This window comes from Misgurnus anguillicaudatus, chromosome 2 (genome assembly GCF_027580225.2).
Source record: "Misgurnus anguillicaudatus chromosome 2, ASM2758022v2, whole genome shotgun sequence".
NCBI lineage: Eukaryota > Metazoa > Chordata > Actinopteri > Cypriniformes > Cobitidae > Misgurnus > Misgurnus anguillicaudatus.
Genome location: NC_073338.2, coordinates 40,055,647 through 40,077,944, shown reverse-complemented (window position 1 = coordinate 40,077,944; position 22,298 = coordinate 40,055,647). Strand labels below are relative to the sequence as shown.

Below are 22,298 nucleotides of genomic sequence, written 5' to 3'. Positions count from 1 at the left end.
ATTCTGCCCCGACTTAACAACTTTGTGTTTTATTTTAGAGCTAGTGATCTGGTCATGAAGGTGGACGCCCTGCTCTCCTCCCAGCCCAAAGTTGAAGCAAGACTGGAGCATACCTTTGCAGAAGACCGATACAGGTACATCACTTCCTCTTAATCAATATCTCCAATGACTTTATGGGTAGCGCAATATCTTCAATGACTTCGTCTTCGTTCCACTTTACAGTGCAGTGAAGATCAGGCCAAAAGAACAGGAAGTGTACTTCGATGTGGTCGCCATTGTGGACCCAGTGACCAGAGATGCTCAGAAACTGGCGCCTTTACTCCTGGTAAGCACACTTTTATCAGTCATTACAGGACATCTGGTTCTCCATGTGACATTTTACTTGTACAGTTAGTCATCAGTCACTCTGGATTTTCTGGCTCTGAGTTTGCACCTTTGACCTATGTCACTTCCTGTTTCTCCACGGGCTCACCCAGGTCCTGAAGCAGCTGGTCAATGTCAACCTGCGAGTGTTCATGAACTGCCAGTCCAAGCTCTCTGACCTCCCACTGAAAAGGTTAATGGCTAAAAACTCGGTGTGGCAACACATGCTCCATCGCACAGTCACCTTCAAATTTTACTGTTTAGGTGATCATATGAGGAGATCAGATGCAAAGGCCTTGAAGTGCATCTTGACATGTTTTCTTGTAAATTAGCATTTTTATTAGGCTCTTATTAGGCCTGTCGCGATAATGACTATATCGACCTATCGAGCGATAGGTGAACATGACGTCGGTAGTTTTTTGAGAGGCGATATATTACCATAGTGCTTACATGTGTGTTTGTTTGCAAAAAATGAATATCATTAGCATTTTAGCCAATCCCGATTGCCTCTCTTATTTTTTGTCTGTCTCGGAAGAGTGGCACGCGCAAGCTCATGGTCCACATGTGCGATAACATAACCATAACGTCTAGTGTTTAGATCTGAGGTAAAGCTGTTATAAATTTGACTGCGCGTTATGGCGCATACTCAGATGCGAGTATGAAGCAATTAACCCTGTGAAGCTGGGATTTATACTGAACAATCACTATTAGCTGTTTAAAATTGAAATGCATATTTTATAATATTTATTTATAATAGTATTTTTTATATCCAAATTTCATATTAATATTTAATATTTTTTTATCCTAATATTTTTAAAAATCAAAGTTGTGTTCTTAGAAAGGATGTTCTTAGATTATTATGCTAATTTATTTTCATATCTAATCAGTGACATAAAATGGTATTAAAAGACAATACTATCGACTATCTCTGGGGCAATTAACCGACCTATGAAAAGTAGCTATCGTGACAGGCCTAGCTCTTATGTTTAGCTTCAGTAATTTCACTTTAATGGCAATGAAAACGTTATTAGTCACTATTTAAAATGTTATTATTTTTTACAAATGTCACTTCAGCCATTTTGTTAATATTCAACCAATTTGGGGTTTGCAGGGTCTATTGCTGCAAAACCCTCTAAGTGCAAGCAAGCTTTTTTGGCAAAAAAATCCAATCCTTAGGACAAGGCATAGCAAAATCACTATAGATGCAACGAGACACGATGAAAATCAGAATGTAAAAATGATAAAACTGAACCACACATTAGGGGGCGCTGTCATCCATGTCACTGCCACATTCAGGTTGTATTCAATTACTCACAAGGGACACAAGTTTGAATGTGATTCATGACCGTTTACGTGCCGCTGTTTATCAAATTCATCTTCAGTGCACTTAGAGGACTTTGCCGTTTAGTGGATTCCACCAACAAAGCGATATTTCTGAATGGCCTGAATTCGGGATTAAGTTGATTTGAACATTTAGGGGCGGTTTCCTGGACAGTGATTAAACTAGTCTTAGACTAAAATAAATGTAAGAGCTGTCCAAACTGCAAACAACTTGCATTGACATATCTTAAAATACATCAGTGCCATTTTTTTGCCTCAAAATGCACACAAGTAATGTTTTTAGTAAGGCATGTTTGTTACAACTAGTTATATTTCCTAATTAAACTAATGTCTAGTCCTGGCTTAAGCTAATCCCAGGTTTAGGCTAATCCAGAACTAGGCCTTATTTATATTAAGTAATTTAAGAAGTTTTTACAAACATACCTTAAATAAAACTACATGTGTGCATCTTGAGCCAAAACAATGTCACCTATATATGTTAAAGGAATAGTCTACTCATTTTCAATATTAAAATATGTTATTACCTTAACTAAGAATTGTTGATACATCCCTCTATCATCTGTGTGCGTGCACGTAAGCGCTGGAGTGCACTGCGACGCTTCGTTAGCATTTAGCTTAGCCCCATTCATTCAATTGTACCATTTAGAGATAAAGTTAGAAGTGACCAAACACATCAACGTTTTTCCTATTTAAGACGAGTAGTTATACGAGCAAGTTTGGTGGTACAAAATAAAACGTAGCGCCCCTCCAAGCGGATTCAAAAGAGGAGCTACATTTTATGGCGTAATAGCACTTTTGGGAGTACTTCGCAGTAACACCCTTCCTCTCCCATTATGAGAGGGAGAAAGGAACCGGACTTTTCAGGCGAGTCGAAGTACTCCCAAAAGTGCTATTACGCCAAAAAATATAGTTCCTCTTTTAAATCCGCTTAGAAAAGCGCTACGTTTTATTTTGTACCACCAAACTTGCTCGTATAACTACTCGTCTTAAATAGGAAAAACGTTGATGTGTTTGGTCACTTCTAACTTTATCTCTAAATGGTACCATTGAATGAATGGGGCTAAGCTAAATGCTATCGAAGCGTCGCAGCGCCCTCCAGCGCTTACGTGCACGCACACAGATGATAGAGGGATGTATCAACAATTCTTAGTTAAGGTAATAACATATTTTAATATTGAAAATGAGTAGACTATTCCTTTAAGATTAGCCAGGACAAGGTGTTTTTAAATTAAATTTAAAGCAACTCAAACATGCATTTTAGTCTGGGACTAGGATAAGCCCTGTTCGAGAAACCGCCCCATAATACGTGTTGAGAGTATTCAGTTAATATTATTATCTAAATTTTGACAAAGGTGACGTTAAACGGCATTTGCATCTGAACTCCTCACATGTTATTTCTAGCTACAATAACATGGGCCATGACACAAAGGAACAATTTCATAGTTTTAAGCTAATTAAAAGTGCATTTTCATTATATTTATTTTCATTTATTCAGTGCTTTGATTTTATGATATTTTTAACCTCTTCAGTTTTTACCGATACGTCTTGGAGCCAGAGGTCACATTTTCGGCAGACGGCAGCTTTGCTTCAGGTCCGCTGGCTAAGTTCTTGGACATGCCTCAGTCGCCCCTATTCACTTTGAACCTTAACACCCCTGAGAGCTGGATGGTTGAGTCCGTCCACACCCGCTACGATCTGGATAACATCTATCTAGAAGAGGTAAGCATTCTTGACTGTCCTTCACACTCATACACACATTCACTTGCTTACTCAAATTAGAAGGTCTATGTCAGATAAGATGGATGTTTATCTTAGCATCTCTAAATGATTTATTAATTAAGATGTATGATGTTATTTACTTAAACTAAAGACAATGCTTAATGGTAAACACTAGTCACCAATCAATTTGTGGCACTTGGAAGATGACATGGAGACATATATAATGCAATTTAACGGTAACAAAAAATTAAAATATGTATAAAATATAGTAAACAAAAAAGTTATTTTACACAAACAAGATGTTTTGGGCATTATTTAATAGTCTCATGATGGCAAATATTCATCAGTGTACATTAACCCTAAATCCCCCCTTCCTTTCTAAAGGTGGAAAATGTTGTGGCCGCAGAGTATGAGCTGGAATATTTATTACTGGAGGGTCACTGTTTTGACGTAACAACGGGTCAGCCACCCCGCGGGCTGCAGTTCACATTAGGGACCCCCTCGGACCCAGTTATAGTTGACACCATTGTCATGGCCAACCTGGTAAATTGATGTCACATACTTATCCAATAAAATAATTGCCTGTTTTGTCTTGGAAACGGCTGCCCCTTATTGCGTTGTATCTTTTACAGGGCTATTTCCAGCTGAAAGCAAATCCGGGAGCCTGGATCCTCCGACTAAGAAAAGGCAGGTCGGAAGATATCTACAAAATCTACAGGTACCCTATTAGGGCTTGTCAGATGTCTGTTCTCTGTATGTCCCTGTGCCTGTTTGCTGATTTATTTCATCGTTTTCCTTCTCGATCGCAGTCACGATGGCACAGACTCCCCAGCCGAAGCTGAAGATTTAATCGTCGTCCTTAACACCTTCAAAAGCAAGATCATTAAAGTAAAAGTAAGTAAAGCTCGTGTGAATCAGCTGTCGGCTGAGGTCAGACGTGAGGTCTTTGTCTTTGCAGGGTATTAACAGAGATGCACAATTATTATACGGCGTCTGTAGGCAGAAACGTGTGAGATATAATTTTCTTTCCCTATGCATACTGTAATATATGACAGACTGTCAGATTTCTCCAGTTGTGTGGGAGGTGTCCAGTACGATTGGATTTTGAGTGTGGATGTTTGTGGTTTGTTTATATATACTGTATATTTTAAATTTTGACACTTTGGACCTGTAGATGCACAGCATTGGCTAAAATGTGTGTGTTTTGCGGCAGCGAATGTCTTGGGGTTTGGATTATTGTTTTCTTGTCAAAAGTTGGCAGCTGTTTTTTTTGCCACACAAAATTAACATACGCCTCACCTGCCAGTGACTGGGGAATTGAGACAATTTACCAGCAATAAATGCGTTTCTGTCGAAGAAACTTTCAATTATGTCACTGACGTGTAGTTACTGCGACAAAAGAATTGCTTAGCTCTTTCATATTAGCTGCAAAATTGCTTATGTCAAAGAAAACTTATTGCATTGCAAATTTTATAGCATACATTATTCTGAAATTGCAGACTTGCCGCTTTGTGATTACTCACTAAAGTAATATTGTACTCGCATTATGTGACTTTAATGTTTATTTAAAGCTGAAGTGTTTAATTTTTACTGCTGAACTCCTTTCTCTTAGTATACAAGTATAAGTATTTGTTTGCACTTTTCACAGTTAACAAAACATTTACGAAACATTTTGTTTGGCAAGTTTTAGTACCGTATCTATTCTGACATTGCAAACACATAAAGGGCTAAAGCTATTTCATGCGTTCTGACTTTTTTACACCGTGAGTCGGATTTCTCATGCTAAACATGGACAAAGTGTCAAAAAAGCAGGTAGTACACTGCAAAAAATGATTTTCAAGAAAAAAATATTTAAAAATTCTTAAATCTGCTTTTTCTTGATGAGCAGAACGACCCAAGAAAAAAGTCTAGTGTTTAGACCAAAAATATCAAATTTAAGTGATTTCGTGCATAAAACAAGAAAAAATCTGCCAATGGGGTAAGCAAAAAAATCTTGAACATTTTTCTTAAAGGACAAGTTCGGTATTTTACACTTAAAGCCCTGTTTTCAGATTGTTTATGATGAAATAGAACGGTTTTGACTGAAATTTGAACAATGGTTCTATAGGTGCACAGGAACAATCCTTCCTAAAATGCATTAAACTTTCATTTACAAAGACGTGAAACTCACCGAGTGGTCAGGGGTGTTCACTGATATGCTCACACAAAAATCGCTGCAAAAGACGCATTCCAACATGTTTTATCGTAGTTTTTGCCAACTCCATTGACTTGTATTAGATGTGCTGTGAGGTACGGTATTACTCCGCGCCGGGAACCCGTTTGTATTCTTGCAATTGGCAAAGCCGGATTATCGCCAACACCTGGGCTGGAGTGAACACCAGAGGTGGAAAGTAACGAATTACATTTACTCACGTTACTGTAATTGAGTAGTTTTTTTGTGTATTTTTACTTTTTTGAGTAGTTTTTAAAATCTGTACTTTTACTTTTACTTAAGTATGTTTTATTTAAAGTATTGTACTTCGCTACATTTTAAATCATATCCGTTACTGAGTAAAAATAGGTCAACAAGTTTACAACGAATGCTAAAACACCTGTTGAAACGCATCTTTTGCAGCGATTTTTGTGTGAGCCTATCAGTGAACACCCCTGACCACTCTGTGGGTTTCACGTCTTTGTGGACGGAGGTTTGATGCATTTTGGAAAGGATTGTTCCGGTGCACCTATAGACCCATTGTAGAGGTGGGAGGTGAGGCAACAAACACCAGAAAATTCTCGGGGCAGCCGCATATGTCAAAATTTTAGTCAAAACCGTTCTATTTCATCATAAACAATCTGAAAACAAGGCTTTAAGTTGTAAAATACCGAACTTTAAACACTAAATTCAAGAAAAATTTGCTTACCCCATTGGCAGATTTTTTTGCTTGTTTTAGGCACAAAATCACTTAAATTTGATATTTTTGTTTTAAAAACTAGACTTATTTTCTTGGGTCGTTTTGCTCATCAAGAAAAAGCATCTTAATTTAAGAATTTTTAGATATTTTTAATGAAACCAAGACAAAAATACAAATAATTTTTTTTGAAAATACTTTTTTGCAGTGTAAATGATAAGTTATCCAGAGATAGTGTTGTAATGTTTTTTGTGTGTTGCTTGCTGGTAACTCGCTTGTAGGATATATGAAGGATGTAATAGTACTCTATAGGTACAACATTTGTTATGTGAGCTTTAACTTAAGGGAAGGTCACACTAGACTTTGAGCATGCAAATATTTTTTGGACGTTTCTGTAAATATGGGCGGGGAGTGGTTCGTCAATACAACAGGGTTCCCACGGGTCCTTGAAATCCTTGAAAGTTTGTGAATCTGGAGGAAAAATTCAAGGCCCTGGTAAGTTTTTGAAAATATACATACATAGATACAGGTCATTGAAAGTACTTGAATATATTTTATGCAAGACGTTTTCTGGAAAAAAATCCATATTATTCCCTGCAGTGTAGGATAATATCATAAAAATTGTAGACTTTTTAAGCACACGTGCTAAATTGTTTGCTTTAAATGCTTATATCTTCTGTATGCGAATGTTAATTCATACCAAAATGCTTTTTTGCATAGTTGTGTTTGACGCATGAAAACGTCTCTTGTTACGTATGTAACTGTTGTTCGCTAAGAAGGGAACGAGACGCTGCGTCTCCCTTGCCATACTTCCTGTGCCCCTGTAATGCCGTCTTTGGCAATATTTCAGATAGCGATATACCTCCTGGCTCCCGCGTCACCCTGTCTTTGTCGTTAAGCCTCACCATTGGTTGAATTCGATATACACATTTAGACGCACTTACCCCTGGAGGCGTCCCCAAAGTGTCACCGCAGTGATGCAGCGTGAGTTCCCTCAAAAGGGAACTGTGTAATAATATATCTTAAAAGGTAACACGATGTAACCTTGCTCTCACTAGAAACGTGTCTCCACATTTAGTCCTTGAATTTTAGAGTATTGGAACTGGAAGTCCTTGAAATGTCCTTGAATTTGAAGTTAACTAAGGTTTGGGAACCCTGAATACAAGTCCTTTTGGCTTTATCCTTTTTTCTTTTCAGTAAAGAGAAAGGCAATGCAGTTACGTACCGGTGATATGAATTCACAGGTCATAGTTCACTAGACTTGAACTTCGGTACGCAGCGAAATATCTTCGCATGTGCGTTTTCGGTCTCACACATTCGCATGCGTATGAATGAAAGTTAGTGGAACGAAAATTGTAGTTTGACCACCACTTTCTCTTTGTCATGTTCGACTGCAGACACTAACTCTGAGCTTTGAGACATGATCTGATGTTTGAAATGTGTTTAGGTGCAGAAAAAGCCTGACATGATGAACGAGGATCTTCTGAGTGATGGTACCCATGAGAACGACTCTGGATTCTGGACGTCTCTAACCAGGTACAAACCCACCTGCTATGTTGCTTTTTCATTCATTTTGCTTGTAATATTACATTATTACATTACATTGCCTTCACTCTTTCAGAGGGTTTACTGGTTCCAAACCAGAAGAAACAAAGCAGGAGAAGGATGATGTCATTAACATATTCTCAGTGGCCTCCGGTCACTTGTACGAGAGGTTCCTCAGGTAAACGCCGGCGTTTATGTTCGTGACTGAACTGTGACATTTCTGCTGTATGTAAAATCAAATATTTGAATTTAATCTTATTGTTATGCAGCAGAAATGGCTACAGCTTTGACATGTAATATAGACAAATACTCTTGTGTATATCCTTATGTGATGTTGAGAAACGAAACAACCCACGAATCGTATTTCACATATTACAAAAATCCAACGACTTTTCATGACCTACTGACTTGGGTCGCATCTTGACTTTCTGTGACATTTAGCGTTATTTACGTATATGTGTATTTATTTTCTGTTAAGGGAATAATCTTGTTTTCAAATGCTGATCTTTAGGCTTGCCGTGTCTTATTAGCAGTATTGTTTGTGGTTGTGTAATGCAGCTCAGTTTAGAAGGTCACACACATTACTCATCTCCTGTCACTGCAGGCACAATGTGTTGAGCTTTGGCCTCTCTTTCTCTCTCTCTCTCTCTCTCTCTCTCTCTCTCTCTCTCTCTCTCTCTCTCTCTCTCTCTCTCTCGGTCTCTGCAGGATAATGATGCTGTCTGTGCTCAAACACACCAAGACACCCGTCAAGTTCTGGTTTCTCAAAAACTACCTGTCTCCAAATTTTAAGGTACCTGTCAGAATTTTAAAAGATGATAATGGTGTGGTTGTGTAACAGATTAAACTCAAGCTATTAAAACAAATCCACAAAAGCTTGTTTTAGGGTAAACAACAGAACAAACCCATAACTTGTTTTTATAACTTTTACTATGCCTAGTATTTACGTGTAATTTTTAATGTGTCATCTAGTGATTGATGTTTTTTAATGGGCGATTTTAAAAAAGCGCTAACATTTTACAATAAGGTTGTACAGTATGTGTTAACATTAGTAAATGCCTTAGCTAACATAAACTAACAATGATCAATATACTTTTTCAGTATTTATTAACTTTGGTAATGTTAGTGATTGCCAATGCAATTATTCATGTTAGTTCACGGTACATTAAGTTAACAGTTCATTTTAATAATAAATTAGTAAATGCTAAAAATAACATGAACTTAACTGTAAGAACTCTACTAATAACTGTAGAACTATTGTTCATTGTTAGTTCACGTTAGCTAATGCATTTACTAAGGTTAACAAATACAACCTTATTTTGTTACAGAGAAAGCAGTGTCGATATAACAGATATATAATTACAGTAAATAAAGGGCAAACAGAAAATTGGGGAAACATAATATATACACCAGGGGTAGTCAAATGGCGGACCCTTCAATTATCTTTATCTGGCTCACCGGTCATCTTTGTCTGATTTAAAATCAGCATGGTTACTTTACCTTTTCAATGTATATGACAAAGGACGGCCGTAAGGAGAGCATGAAAGGGGCTGCATGGGGTGCCAACCATCTGTGGGTACGTAATTATTGGATCCAATTTGAGCTTTGCATCCATTAAAAAAAAACTTGTTCGACTACACAGTATGTGACACGCCAACCGGAAGTGATGTATTTCAGTGTGTCCCAATCAAAACACTGTGTGCAAGAGTTATTAATCCTTTTTGTTTAACTTTATCCAGGGTGTCCGCGGGGTTTTAAAAAGTATTAAAAAGTGATCAATCAAAATTGTCAAATTTAAGGCCATTAAAAGTGTTAAATGTGGTCTCAGAGGTATTACTTTTTTCCAAATTGGGTATTATTTTTTCAGACTATCAGGTGTCCTATTCTGGTTGAAATTCTATCTGCGTTCGCGTTAGTTCGTTTAAATATGGGCTTTAGCATATCTGGACACATAATCAAAGATCTTTCGTCTCCGTCTCAACGTATGTTTGATGCTGACGTCATATTCAGTGGTCGTTCGGCATCGTCTCAGAACACTGCGCGCTCAACAGAAGTGGCTGGCTTACGTTTTATTTTAGACTTGCTTCAAGGCATATCTTCAACGACTGGACAACCATCGTCGTCTTCATGGGCAAATGCAAGTTTTCTAATAGCTGGGTTAATGACCCAGCGTTTAAGGACTAGCTCAGGCCTGTAGTAGGGAATAACAAGCAGGCTTATTGTTCGGTGTGTAAAAAAACATCAATGTCACTAAGTGATATAAATGTGCAATATGTTGTCAACATCAGTCTCTAAATCTATTGAATAGAGTATTCTTTTTTGTATGTTATATATGTCAAAATCTGTGTAAATAATAGAAAGGTCGCTGATTAACACTTGCAATTTAGTGTCGTGATCGTTTAAAAAAAAATTCTGAAGGTAGTAAAAAAGGTATTAAAAAGTAGTAAATTTAACTTAAGGATTGCTGTATATACCATAGATATGTATAAAGGCTAGATGTCTCGCCCTTGCTGCTGGCCAATTGAGTGGAACGTCCGCATTTTGGCGGCCATCTTGCCACATGACGCTCGCTCACTCGTAGCATTGGGTTTTAGTGGTGCAGGTGCTTTTAAATGACCATCACTTGCTTAGTTTTTTGCCGATTTTCAAACGGTTTGGTTTGTTATAAATGTCAAAGATGTACCTATGACACTGCATGCTTATACAAAAAAAATTGAAAAAAATCATGAAAAATGTTAAAGCATCCAGAATTATAGCCACGTTAATAACGTTTCAAGAAACCAAACCGTTTGAAAATCGGCAGAAAACTGAGCAAGTTATGGTCATCCAAAAGTACCTGCCCCATTAAACTCAATGCTTAGAGTGAGCGAACTGTCCGTGGCAAGATGGCCGCCAGGTGAGGACGTTAGAGACTCCGCCGTAAGACATCCAGCCTTTATACATATCTATGGTATATACCCTGTTATCAGTAACACTTGAAGCCTTTAAAAACGGTTGATTACTGATAAGTAAATTAATAAGTATATATATATTCGTAGATTAAATGCTCTTGCGCTGGAATAAGCTTCTCTTCCATGTTGACACAGATTTACAATTAAACTGAAATTTCATTACGACTGCCACTAGGGGGCGAACTCTGACATTCTCTCATTCGAATGTAGTGTACAATGGAAAAGCAGTTAAGCCTTTTTAATATTTAAAATATTAATAAAGAAAACATGAATTGCAATTTTTGTCATTAGGAGAACATGTATAATAAACAGTACTGTGCAAAAGTCTTAAAGGCGGAGTCCACGATGTTTGAAAGCCAATGTTGATTTTTGAAACCACCTAAACAAACACGCCCCTACCCCAATAGAATCTGGACCTTCTGTTGATAGACCCGCCCCACACATACGCAACCCGGCAAGGATGTCGGTTAGTAGCAGAGACGCTCCTTACTGCTGATTGGCTATAAGTGTGTTTTGGTAGTCGGCCCGTCTCCTTTTCCAAAGCGTTTTTCAAACATCGTGGACTCCGCCTTTAAGCCACCACCTCCAGACTTGTTGTTTTAGAAGTTTTAATTGCCATCCATATTTATCTATTTAATTAAGATACATACAGGAAATATGTTCAAAGAAAAATTCAGGACTAAATGTCTTCTTTAGGCATCATCAGTGTGACCCCTCTTGGCACCAAACACATCTTGAGTGTTTTTTAGCGGAATGAAGTAAAAAGACAAATTTCTTTAAAATTAGAAATTAGGATTTAATTAAATTTTTTATTTAATTTTATGTTTAAGAGACCTTGCAGTTTCCTGCTACTGCTCAAGTGGAAGGGTAGTTTACCCTAAAAACTTGACACATCAGTTTACATTTTAAAAGCTATATATATATATATATATATATTTAAGTTACAGCAACACATCACTTGTCAAGATGATTAAAATGACTTGTAAATCCTAGTTAAAAGTTTTATATTAAAAGTATTATATATTAAAAGTGCAAATATATATATATTTTTACTGTGTTTTCCTGCATGGGTTGTGCTACGTGCATAACTGATATACGTCCCATAGACGTAAGCCGACTTTCCACTGGATACGACTTTTGGACATGACTGTCGGAGTTTGCCCCCCTAGTGGCAGTAGTATGAGATCTCAGTTTAATTACTGATAAACATAAACAAAAAATAATAAATAATTTTTACCTTGTACACAATGGCTTGTTTGTAATACACTGAGGTGAATCACTTCCGGTTGCACATGTCATGCTGTGTAGTCGCACAAGTTCAGTGTTGTTTCAATCCGAAAATTACGCATTTGCAGATGGTTGGCACCCCACGCAGCACCTTTGCGACTCTCCATAGAGCAGGGGTCTTCAACTACTTTTCTTCGGGGGCCAGATTTTAAAATTGTAAATATGACGCGGGCCAAACTTTTACCCCTATTTTTACTTTTGATATATTTTTTACTTTTACCATATATGTGTATGTGGTGTTGTCATTTTTGTTACTTTTGTTGTAGTATATTTGAAAAAAACATATTAAAAACCTTAATTAAAAGCCTTTTAATTACTGAAAACTCATATTTTCTTTATTAATATTTAAAAACAATTGCAGTTTAACATGTAAGAGCCAAATGTTAATAGTAAAAGTGTAAAAGATCAACACTCCTAAACATATTTTGTTTATAACTGTTTACTTTCATTAATTGTTACATGTCAAGTATTCACAACATATAGCCAGTCTTCTCCTAATGACTAAAATTGCACTACATGTTTTCTTTTTTAATATTTTATAGATACATAGGCTAAACAGCCTTTCCATTGTACATTACAGATATAAAAGTTCGCCCCCTAGTGGCAGTCGTAACGAAAATGTAGTTTAATAGTAAATCTGTCATGGGAGAGAACCTTTAATCTACGAATATATGTATAGTTAATAATTTAATTAAAACAAAAAATAATTAATAATTTTAACTTTGCACACAGTTTTGATTGGAACACACTGAAATACATCACTTCCGGTCTCCTCGTCACATGCGTGTAGTCGCATAACGTTATTTTCTTGAATGCATCCAAAGCTCGAATTGGATCAGATAATTACGCACCCGCAGATGGTTGGCACCCCACACAGCCCCTTTCTGTGTTGTCTTGTACAGTGTAAAGGTAAAAGTAACCACGCTGAATTTAAATCAGACTATGGTCGTTTCTCAATAAGGCTGCAGCCTCCGGAGGTCGCATTTTGCATACGTCATTAAGTCTAATTTCATAATTTAACAATTCTAAAGTTGACTATTATTCTTAGTTAATCGTAAATTGTTGTAATATGCTTATGATTTGTGAATGTAATGCTCAGTTAACTTAAACTTGATGACGAATGAAGTCTGCATATGCGACCTCCGGAGGCCTTCTGATTGAAAAACGGCCAAAGGTGACCGGCGGGCCGGATAAAGATGATTGGCGGGCCGCACTTGGCCTGCGGGCCACCGGTTGACTAGCCCTGCCATAGAGAATAAATGACTTCCGGTTTATTGTTTTTTTTTTCAGTGGGAAAGTGGCTTTACATGGAAGAAGGGATGTAAGCACTTTGAATTGGGCCAGTAAATAGTACCAAAATGCTAAAAAACCTTCAAAACATCTTAGCAACATCTCATCTAGATAAGAAGCGTGTAAAATTAATCTTCTCTCTGACCCTTCAATTAAACCGTCTTTTTTAATGTGTTACTGTACTGTATTTTTTGTTACTGTACTGTATTTTTATTTTCGGACATCTGGTTTAAATTGTTCATTCTAATGAACATTTGTACCGCATGTCTCTTATAGGAATTCATTCCATACATGGCAGAGAAATACGGCTTTCAGTATGAACTTGTACATTATAAATGGCCACGCTGGCTCCACCAGCAGACAGAGAAGCAAAGGATCATCTGGGGATACAAGATCCTCTTCCTTGATGTCCTCTTTCCTCTGGCTGTGGATAAATTCCTCTTTGTAGATGCTGATCAGGTACTTTAACCATAGGTCTATCTGACATCATCTCTCTAGAACCTAAACTAAAGTTAATGGAAATGCAGAGTTGTTGTAGTTCAGCTTATTAACTTAGGAGGAAAATTCACATTGTTCAATGATACATTGCTGCCACCTTTGGGTTAGAATGTTAATACCGTTTTTAAAGGAATAGTTTATCCAGAAATGAAATTCTGCCATCATTTCTCACCCTTGCGTCATTCTAAACCCTTAGACTTTATTTTTTAACTACACTATAATATTAATGAGGTAATGTTGGAGACTGTCTTTCTAAACAGTAAAAATCCTAGCTTGTTTCAACCCATAGTTGGTTCTGTATCTCTTACACACTTTCCTATGCAATCCTTTCCAAATGTTTATGATATGGCCTTTAATATTTTTGAATTGATGAATGTCTGTGTGTTTGTCATGCAGATAGTACGGACGGACCTGAAGGAGCTGAGGGACTTTGATCTGGAGGGGGCGCCTTACGGTTACACACCTTTCTGCGAGAGCCGGAGAGAGATGGATGGATACCGTTTCTGGAAGTCAGGTTACTGGGCCAGTCACTTGGCAGGACGTAAATACCACATCAGGTAAGAACTTACATTTGGATTTGTATCAATCGGGCTAAATCTGTATTTTAAACTACCCACTGGGGTTTCTTTGAAGCCAAAGAGTATCAAAGTGTGCTGTTGTGCCCCTTAGTGCTTTGTATGTGGTGGATCTGAAGAAGTTTAGGAAGATTGCAGCTGGAGACAGATTGAGAGGCCAATACCAGGGACTGAGTCAAGATCCTAACAGCCTGTCTAACCTGGACCAGGTATGCCATTTATTCATGGTCTATATACCTGCAACAGGTGTAAGATGTAAGAGTGTTCCTGTAGCTCAGTTGGTAAAGCAGAGGATGTGGTAACACACATACTGATTAAAGGAAAAATACAGTTTTTCAATATTTTAATATTTTCTTATCTCAACTTAGACAAATTAATACATAATTGGGTCAATGACGTGATGTTAATTATTTTCTGTCCGTATGGTTCAATTAAATGTAAAAGGGTTAAATTTTTAAAATAAATTTGCAGATTACTTGCATAAATTCTCTTTTTTGAGGACCAAGTCTAAAATTTCTGGTTTTGTTGAATTTTGACAGAATATTTGGGGGATAATTGCAAAAATGTCAATGTGGTGTAACCAGTCTGTGTCAATTGGTGTAACTAGTATTTTTTTTAATGAAAGTATAAACATATTCATAAAAAATGTGGAATAAAATATAATCAGCATATATCTGGACAAATATTGCAAACATGCATTAAAAATTACATTTAGAAATAACTAATAAAATAATATTTTAAAATGATTATTTTATGATTACGCTTACATGCCATCAAGGTGGATAAAATAATTTAAATGTCTAATTCTTGGTGCAATTGGCGGTTACACCATTTCTCATTTTTTTCAGGTGCATTCAGTCTAAACCTTTATGAAAATGGTGCAAATGTAATTTTTTATTGCATAAAGTGAACATAAATAGTATACACTATGTGCATTGAAATAAACCCGATTCATGCTTTTAAAACAAGTTTTTTTTTTTTAAGATTTTTGAATTTCTCATCTTGCCAAACCGTTTTTTCACTGACCCACCTATCTTTTTTCAATACCTGCATTTAATCTTTGTACAGCGTGTCATGAATGTGTTAGCTGCAGCTTAGCCCCATTCATTCATTAGGATCCAAACAGGGATTAATTTAGAAGCCACCAAACACTTCCATGTTTTCCCTATTTAAAGACGGTTACATGAGTAGTTACACGAGTAAGTATGGTTGCACAAAATAAAACGTGGCAATTTTTAAGCAGTAATATTGACCGAAGTTTGAGGGAGAGGGGGAGGAGTCAGGAGTGATGATTAATTCGAAGTGCTGGAAACTAAGTGCTCTTTTGCCATACAATATAGTTCTTATTTTACGTTTTGTTTTGTGCCACCATACTTACTTGTGTAACTACTCATGTAACAGTCTTTAAATAGGGAAAACATGGAAGTGTTTGGTGGCTTCCAAATTCATCCCTGCCTGGATCCCAAGGACCGAATGGGGCTAGGCTAAATGCTAAGTGCATGCATTGAAAAAAGATAGGTATGTATTCATTCGTCTAAGTTGAGGTCAGAACAAAGTAAAATACTGAAAAACTGTGGTGTTTTACTTTAAAAGTGTGTGCCTTGAATGCACTTCTCATCTTTGGACTTGCATCTCAAATGCAGTAATGTAATTTTGAGGAATAGGCTATTGAGATCACCTGGAAAATTCAAGATTTAAAAATTTAAATGAATACTCCCCTTTCATAAAAACAATATGATAATTTACCATGTCATCCAAGATGTTTATGTCTTTCTTTGTTCAATCAAGGAGAAATTAAATTTTTAGAGGAAAACATTCCAGGATTTTTTTTCATATTGTGACCTTTATTGTAGTGTGCGTTTCACATATGTAACGCGTAACCTTTCAACGTGATTACGTAATATGTACGGTAGCATTGGTGCATCACACGACGAGAAGTTGTGGTTTAAAAGTACGTGTATTTTTTAAATGATAATCGTTTTGCTAGATAAGACCCTTATGCCTCGGCTGGGATTGTTTAAAGCTCTTTGAGGCTGTATTAAAACTGCAATTTTAAACTGCATTGAAATCTGTTGAGGTCCAATAAAGTTCATTACATGGAGAAAAATCCTGGAATGTTATTTTCAAAAAACTTAATTTGTTCTCGACTGAACAAAGAAGAACATAAATCTTGGATGAAATGGATGCGAGTAAATATCAGGATTTTTTTATGAAAGTGTAATATTTCTTTAAGGGAAATGTAAAATGAACAAATGTTAATAATGTTTTTGCACTGCCAGGATCTGCCCAACAACATGATTCACCAGGTGCCCATCAAGTCACTTCCTCAAGAGTGGCTTTGGTGTGAGACGTGGTGTGATGATGCGTCTAAAAAGAAAGCCAAAACTATAGATCTGGTAGGTCTGAACGTTTTTACACAGTCATTTTATACACAAGTAACTTTACATTACTCTAGCCCTCATAAGAACTTGGTTATAATTCTATCAAAAAACGACAGCCAACATGATAAAGTTAAAGCAGTGGTTCTCAAATGGGGGCCCTGAGATGGTGCCAGGGGGCCCCAGTTTAATCACATTTATTATAAATTCATAAATTATGTCCTACATTTCTTTGGGGGGGCATAAAGGGATGCACCGTACCTAATGCCGACCAAGTTTGAGAACCACTGAGTTAAAGTATAAAGTTTTTCATTGTTTGGATTATGACATGTACTGTAGTTATTTGTCAGTAATTGAGATATTGTCTACTTTAGTGCAACAACCCTCAGACGAAAGAGCCAAAGCTTCAGGCTGCTGTGCGTATAGTATCTGAGTGGAGCGACTATGACCAGGAGGTTAAGAGAATCTATAACCACTTCCTGGAGGGGAAAGAGAAACTTTCCAAACTTGCCACAGAAAGCAATGACATCACAGGTAAGCTCTTACTCTATCTAACCTGAATGCCACTGTCATTTTTAAACAAGTTTGGAGTGTCTGAGGGTTCTTGAAGTGTTGAAATATTTTAACTTTACCTTATAAAATAAATATCTCAAGTAATCTTATTGTTACCATGTTAAAAAAATGAATTACAAAAGACTTTTAATGGCTCAACCACACTAAACATTCCTTGTTAAACTTATATTTTTAAAGGAAAACAACACAATTTTTTCAATATTTTACAATGTTCTTACATCAACTTAGACAAATTAATACATAACCTATTTTTATCCAATGCGTGCACTTAATCTTTGTATAGCGCGTCTGTGTTAGCAAGTGTAGAAGCCACCAAACACTTCCATGTTTTCCTATTTTAAAGACTGTTACATGAGTAGTTACACTAGTATGTATGGTGGCACAAAATGAAATAAAGCGGATAAAAAATGAGAACTATATTGTATGGCGGAAAAGCACTTGGTTTGCAGCACTTCGACATCGGGCGCAGTAATATTGACGTCAGGAGTGATGATGTTACTGCGCGCCGAGGTCAAAGTGCTGCAAACTAAAATCAAATTAAATCAAAGTTTATTTATAGAGCACCTTTTTAAAACAGCAGGCGTTCACCAAAGTGCTGTACATGCATTATAAAATAAACAGTAGAACTAGAAAGGATAAAAAATAAAATAAATAAAAATACAATTAGTAACAGAAACATAAAATATTCCTAACAGGTAGCTCTCATACTGCGTTATATGTCGTACTATACAAATATGTGATTTTAAAACAGAAAGTGAAGGTGCCTGCATAATGTACAAAGGCAAATTATTTCAGAGTTTCGGGGGCTGCTACTGCAAAGGCACGTTCACCTCTGCTCTTAAATCTTGCATTGGGGAAACTAAAAGCAGTTGCCCAGCAGACCTAAGTGCTTTGGACGGAGCATATGGGTGTAATAGATCAGAGAGATATTTAGGAGCAATATTATTTAATCATTTAAAAACCAAAAGTAAAATCTTAAAAATAAATTTTCAAATGAATGGGCAACCAGTGAAGGGAAGCTAATATAGGTGTAATGTGTTCTTGTTTGCGTGTCCCCGTTAATAAACGTGTTAGAGATGCCTCACCAATATCTACAGTGAGGCAAATAAGTATTTGAACACCCTGCTATTTTGCAAGTTCTCCCACTTAGAAATCATGGAGTGGTCTGAAATCATCATAGGTGCATATCCACTGTGAGAGACATAATCTAAAAAAAATCCAAAAATCACAATATATGATTTTTAACTATTTATTTGTATGATACAGCGGCAAATAAGTATTTGAACACGTGTCTATCAGCTAGAATTCAGACTCTCAAAGACCTGTTAGATAGTTAATTGTTTCAAAGCAGCTTTACATTAATAGATGTATGAAAAGCATAGAAAAGCGAGCATAGTAATAATGTAACGTATACAGTAAAGCAGTAAGTTAAGCCAAAGGTGGCGGACTCTCCAGGGGATGAGAAAAACCCCCTAGGAGAAAAACCCTCCTGGCTAGTCCAGGGGGAAAACTCCTAGGAGGGAAAAAACCCTTGAGAGAGAGATACATATATATTTATATATATAAATACTATCGGGGTATGTGAACAGGTAAGCAAATTAAACTGGTTCCGCCGGTGGTCGCTGGTCAGGCATCGGCTGGGCATCTCGTAGAAGGACGGTCAGTAGATCATTGAATGTCCACTCCATTTATTATCCTAAATTAGATGCATAAAGACACCTGTCCACCCCATCCAATCAGTGAGAATTCAATTACTAACATGGCCAAGACCAAAGAGCTGTCCAAAGACACTAGAGGCTTATTTTCCTCACTGTATATAGAGAATATTACAATAGTCCAGGCATGATGATATAAAAGGATTGATGACCCTATCAAAATTAGTAAAAGATACAAATGACTTGACTTTAGATAATTGCCTTAGCTAATAAAAACACGATTTAACTACCAAATTCATCTTCATCGTCCCAGTTGCTAAATTTTACACTAATAAAAATGAATATTCAAATTATTTAAATGACATTAAATTATACTTTTTTTGGTTGTTGAAGTTTTATGTATTTTTCATTTTTTGTCACAACTTTACAGAAGGCTTATAATTAGGAAATATCCACAACAGGCTAAGGATATATTCTGTATATATATATTTTTTAAGTTGAAAACATTGTAAAAAAAAATTATTCTTTAAAAAAATAGCCTACAGAAAAATGCCATTACCGTTTGGAGGAGCAAAGTTAGAGTCAAATCCTTTGTGTTTCAAGTTGTTTTATAGTTGTGTTATACAGTAGCAGCAATTATATACAGCAATTTTATTATACCAAATATACCCCAACCCCAAGCGAAGTTTAAAGTTTGAGGACTTAACATAAAGTTAGCTATCTTCATGTAAAAAGACTCGAAACACCAAGTAAGAGCCTGGAGCGAACAAAAAAACATAGGCTACATAACAGACTGCACAGCACAGTCAGCATATGAATATCTTCTTCATTTAGTTTGACATGTTTTTGTGAAGAAAGACAACCATGTTTAGCCTACCTGCTCCAGTGAATGCCTTCGTCATACAATATTGCTGGCTGCGGGGAATACGCTGCGCCTTTATTATCCGGTAAGAACAACAGACAGATCCAACAAAAATATCTGAAAAATATCTGTAAGCTGACTTGATACCTTATTGTTGACTGTGCAGTTACGAGCGTAATTTACAACACTATGCAAAGACGAAGCTGTTGCTACTGTTTTCTAGTTATCCGGTTCATTGTCCACAGAGCACCGCCTATAATAAATGTTTTTCGTTTCGTTTTCCATGTCTGTCTCATTTAGCTCTGTATTAACAAAATAAAGTGTATAACAGGAAGCTAAATCTCTCATGATGCGCTAATGTGGCGGAGAAGCACTTCTTAATAACACTGAGCCGGTGGCCAAAAACAAACAACCAGGCATTAAAACTCTACCATCTGAATTGCCAAAACAATCAGAAATACACACAAATTAATTTTCATGTATATTTTTCATTAAAGTCTGTAAAAGTCAATAAAGGTGAAGTAAAAAAGCATTAAATGAGCAGTTGCCTAACCCTGCGTTGGTGCATTAAAAACAAACAAGTATTATTCGACCATTCGTGCACATCCCTAATCATAATACATGGGTTGTGATGCATTGTGATACTGTAAAGCGAGTCGATATATTGTGTTGTTTCCTGTTTTATTATTATTAATTAATTAATTTAATTAATTAATTAATAATAATAAATCAGGAAACAGCACAATATATCGACTCGCTTTATTTATTTATTTTGTTGTTATTATTATTTTTATTTATTATTATTATTATTTATTTTATTTTTATATTTATTTATTTTTACAATCGATACAGTACTGCCAAACAAAATATCACAATACTCACATGTGTCAATATTTTTTACAACCTTAATTACTATTTAACCTCCTTCAAAATATCTTTCTCTCTCTCTCTCTCTCTCTCTCTCTCTCTCTCTCTCTCTCTCTCTCTCTCTCTCTCTCTCAGGTGGTGACAAGCACACAGAGCTGTAGAGATGCTCTGCAGCTGATGAAGAGGAGACTCTGTTTAAAGAGTCATTTTTCTTCACCTGTTTTAAATAAGCCTATCCTCCAGAAATGGGTTGACATTCATGCTGAACTTGACTTGAAGAAAAATAATGCAAATTTCCTTTTTTTTGTATCTGAATGGTTGTGACTTACATTACTTGGAGGTGTTGGGTAAGGGTAAGGGCAGGCACAGGGCATCTTCTTTCATCAGGCACTTGCTTAACCCCTAAAACACTCTGGGTCTGATACATATATGCATTTGCTATAATCAAAAGCAGTTTCATCTGAGCGAAAAGGCCTCTGATTGGTCAAGGCAGTGCCCATAGGGAATGCATGTGCACAGTTCAATTTTTAATATTAAAAAGATTTGATAAATATCCCTCTTAACTGTTAACATGCACTGGCTTTTCGTGAAAATGATTATTAAATAATAAAACATAGGACACACTGTTTATTTAATAAACACCCATGGTGTTTTAAAACCCATGTGATGTTTTAATAGGTGGACTTCAAAGCACAAATCATTTCATGTGACATCACAGTTCAGTGACTCAATGTAAAAATCTTGGGTATGAACATTCGTATCAAAATTATTTTTTACCAGCCAAAATCAAATCTGTCAGTGTTATTATGCTTTAGTGTAAATGGTTACATAACACTGTCCAAAAGCTATTTTGTCAAGGATTAGTTCACCCCCAAAATGTGCCATCATTAACTTCTTATGTTGTTCCAAAACAGCATGACTTTTTACTGATGAACGCAAAGAATGATTTGAGAATGTATTGACCACTATTTGTCATAAAATAAATCTGAATGGTTTTATAAAAGTGGGCCTTACAACTTGTGCACTTTATTCAAAGTCTTAAAGGTTTGTGTGAAGAAAATATATTTTTATTATTAATCACCGACAATGTGCATTTAGACTTTTATGTAGAGCTGATAAGCTTGAGTATGAAACACTTGCTGGAAACATATGCAGCCTTGTTTTTTCATATGGGAGCTTGACTTGGCATCCCATATATGAACATGATATTCCATGATTATTATTAAATAAGACTGGGGGGCGGTTTCCCGGACCAAGATTAGCTTAATTCAGGACTAGGCCTTAGTTTAATTAGGAAATATAACTAGTTTTAAACAACATGCCTTACTAAAAACATTACCTGTGTGCATCTTGAAGTAAAACAACGGGCCCTGATGTATTTTAAGATCTGTAAGTGAAAGTTGTTTTCAGTTTGGAGAGCTCTTAAAAGTGTTTAAGTCTAGGACTAGTCTAATCCCTGTCCGGGAAACCGCCCCTGGATGTTGCATTGTTTAATATTTCATCTGT

At 36.3% G+C, this 22,298-nt stretch overlaps 1 protein-coding gene across 4 annotated transcripts in view; it reads left to right on the top strand.

The window, feature by feature from the left end:
* The window catches only part of uggt1 (UDP-glucose glycoprotein glucosyltransferase 1), a 59,306-nt gene extending 37,511 nt beyond the window's left edge, over window positions 1-21,795 (top strand). For all 4 annotated transcript variants that reach the window (XM_073855176.1, XM_073855173.1, XM_073855174.1 and 1 more), the window contains 16 exons: window positions 39-134; window positions 223-325; window positions 477-556; window positions 3,234-3,423; window positions 3,808-3,966; window positions 4,056-4,141; window positions 4,233-4,317; window positions 7,759-7,847; window positions 7,933-8,034; window positions 8,565-8,649; window positions 13,661-13,843; window positions 14,279-14,439; window positions 14,552-14,666; window positions 16,737-16,853; window positions 17,210-17,369; window positions 20,928-21,795. In XM_073855176.1, coding sequence (XP_073711277.1) covers window positions 39-134; window positions 223-325; window positions 477-556; window positions 3,234-3,423; window positions 3,808-3,966; window positions 4,056-4,141; window positions 4,233-4,317; window positions 7,759-7,847; window positions 7,933-8,034; window positions 8,565-8,649; window positions 13,661-13,843; window positions 14,279-14,439; window positions 14,552-14,666; window positions 16,737-16,853; window positions 17,210-17,369; window positions 20,928-20,953 — 1,837 coding nt within the window. In that variant the 3' untranslated portion in view covers window positions 20,954-21,795. The remainder of the gene's footprint in view (window positions 1-38; window positions 135-222; window positions 326-476; window positions 557-3,233; window positions 3,424-3,807; window positions 3,967-4,055; window positions 4,142-4,232; window positions 4,318-7,758; window positions 7,848-7,932; window positions 8,035-8,564; window positions 8,650-13,660; window positions 13,844-14,278; window positions 14,440-14,551; window positions 14,667-16,736; window positions 16,854-17,209; window positions 17,370-20,927) is intronic.
* Window positions 21,796-22,298: the final 503 nt, after the last annotated feature.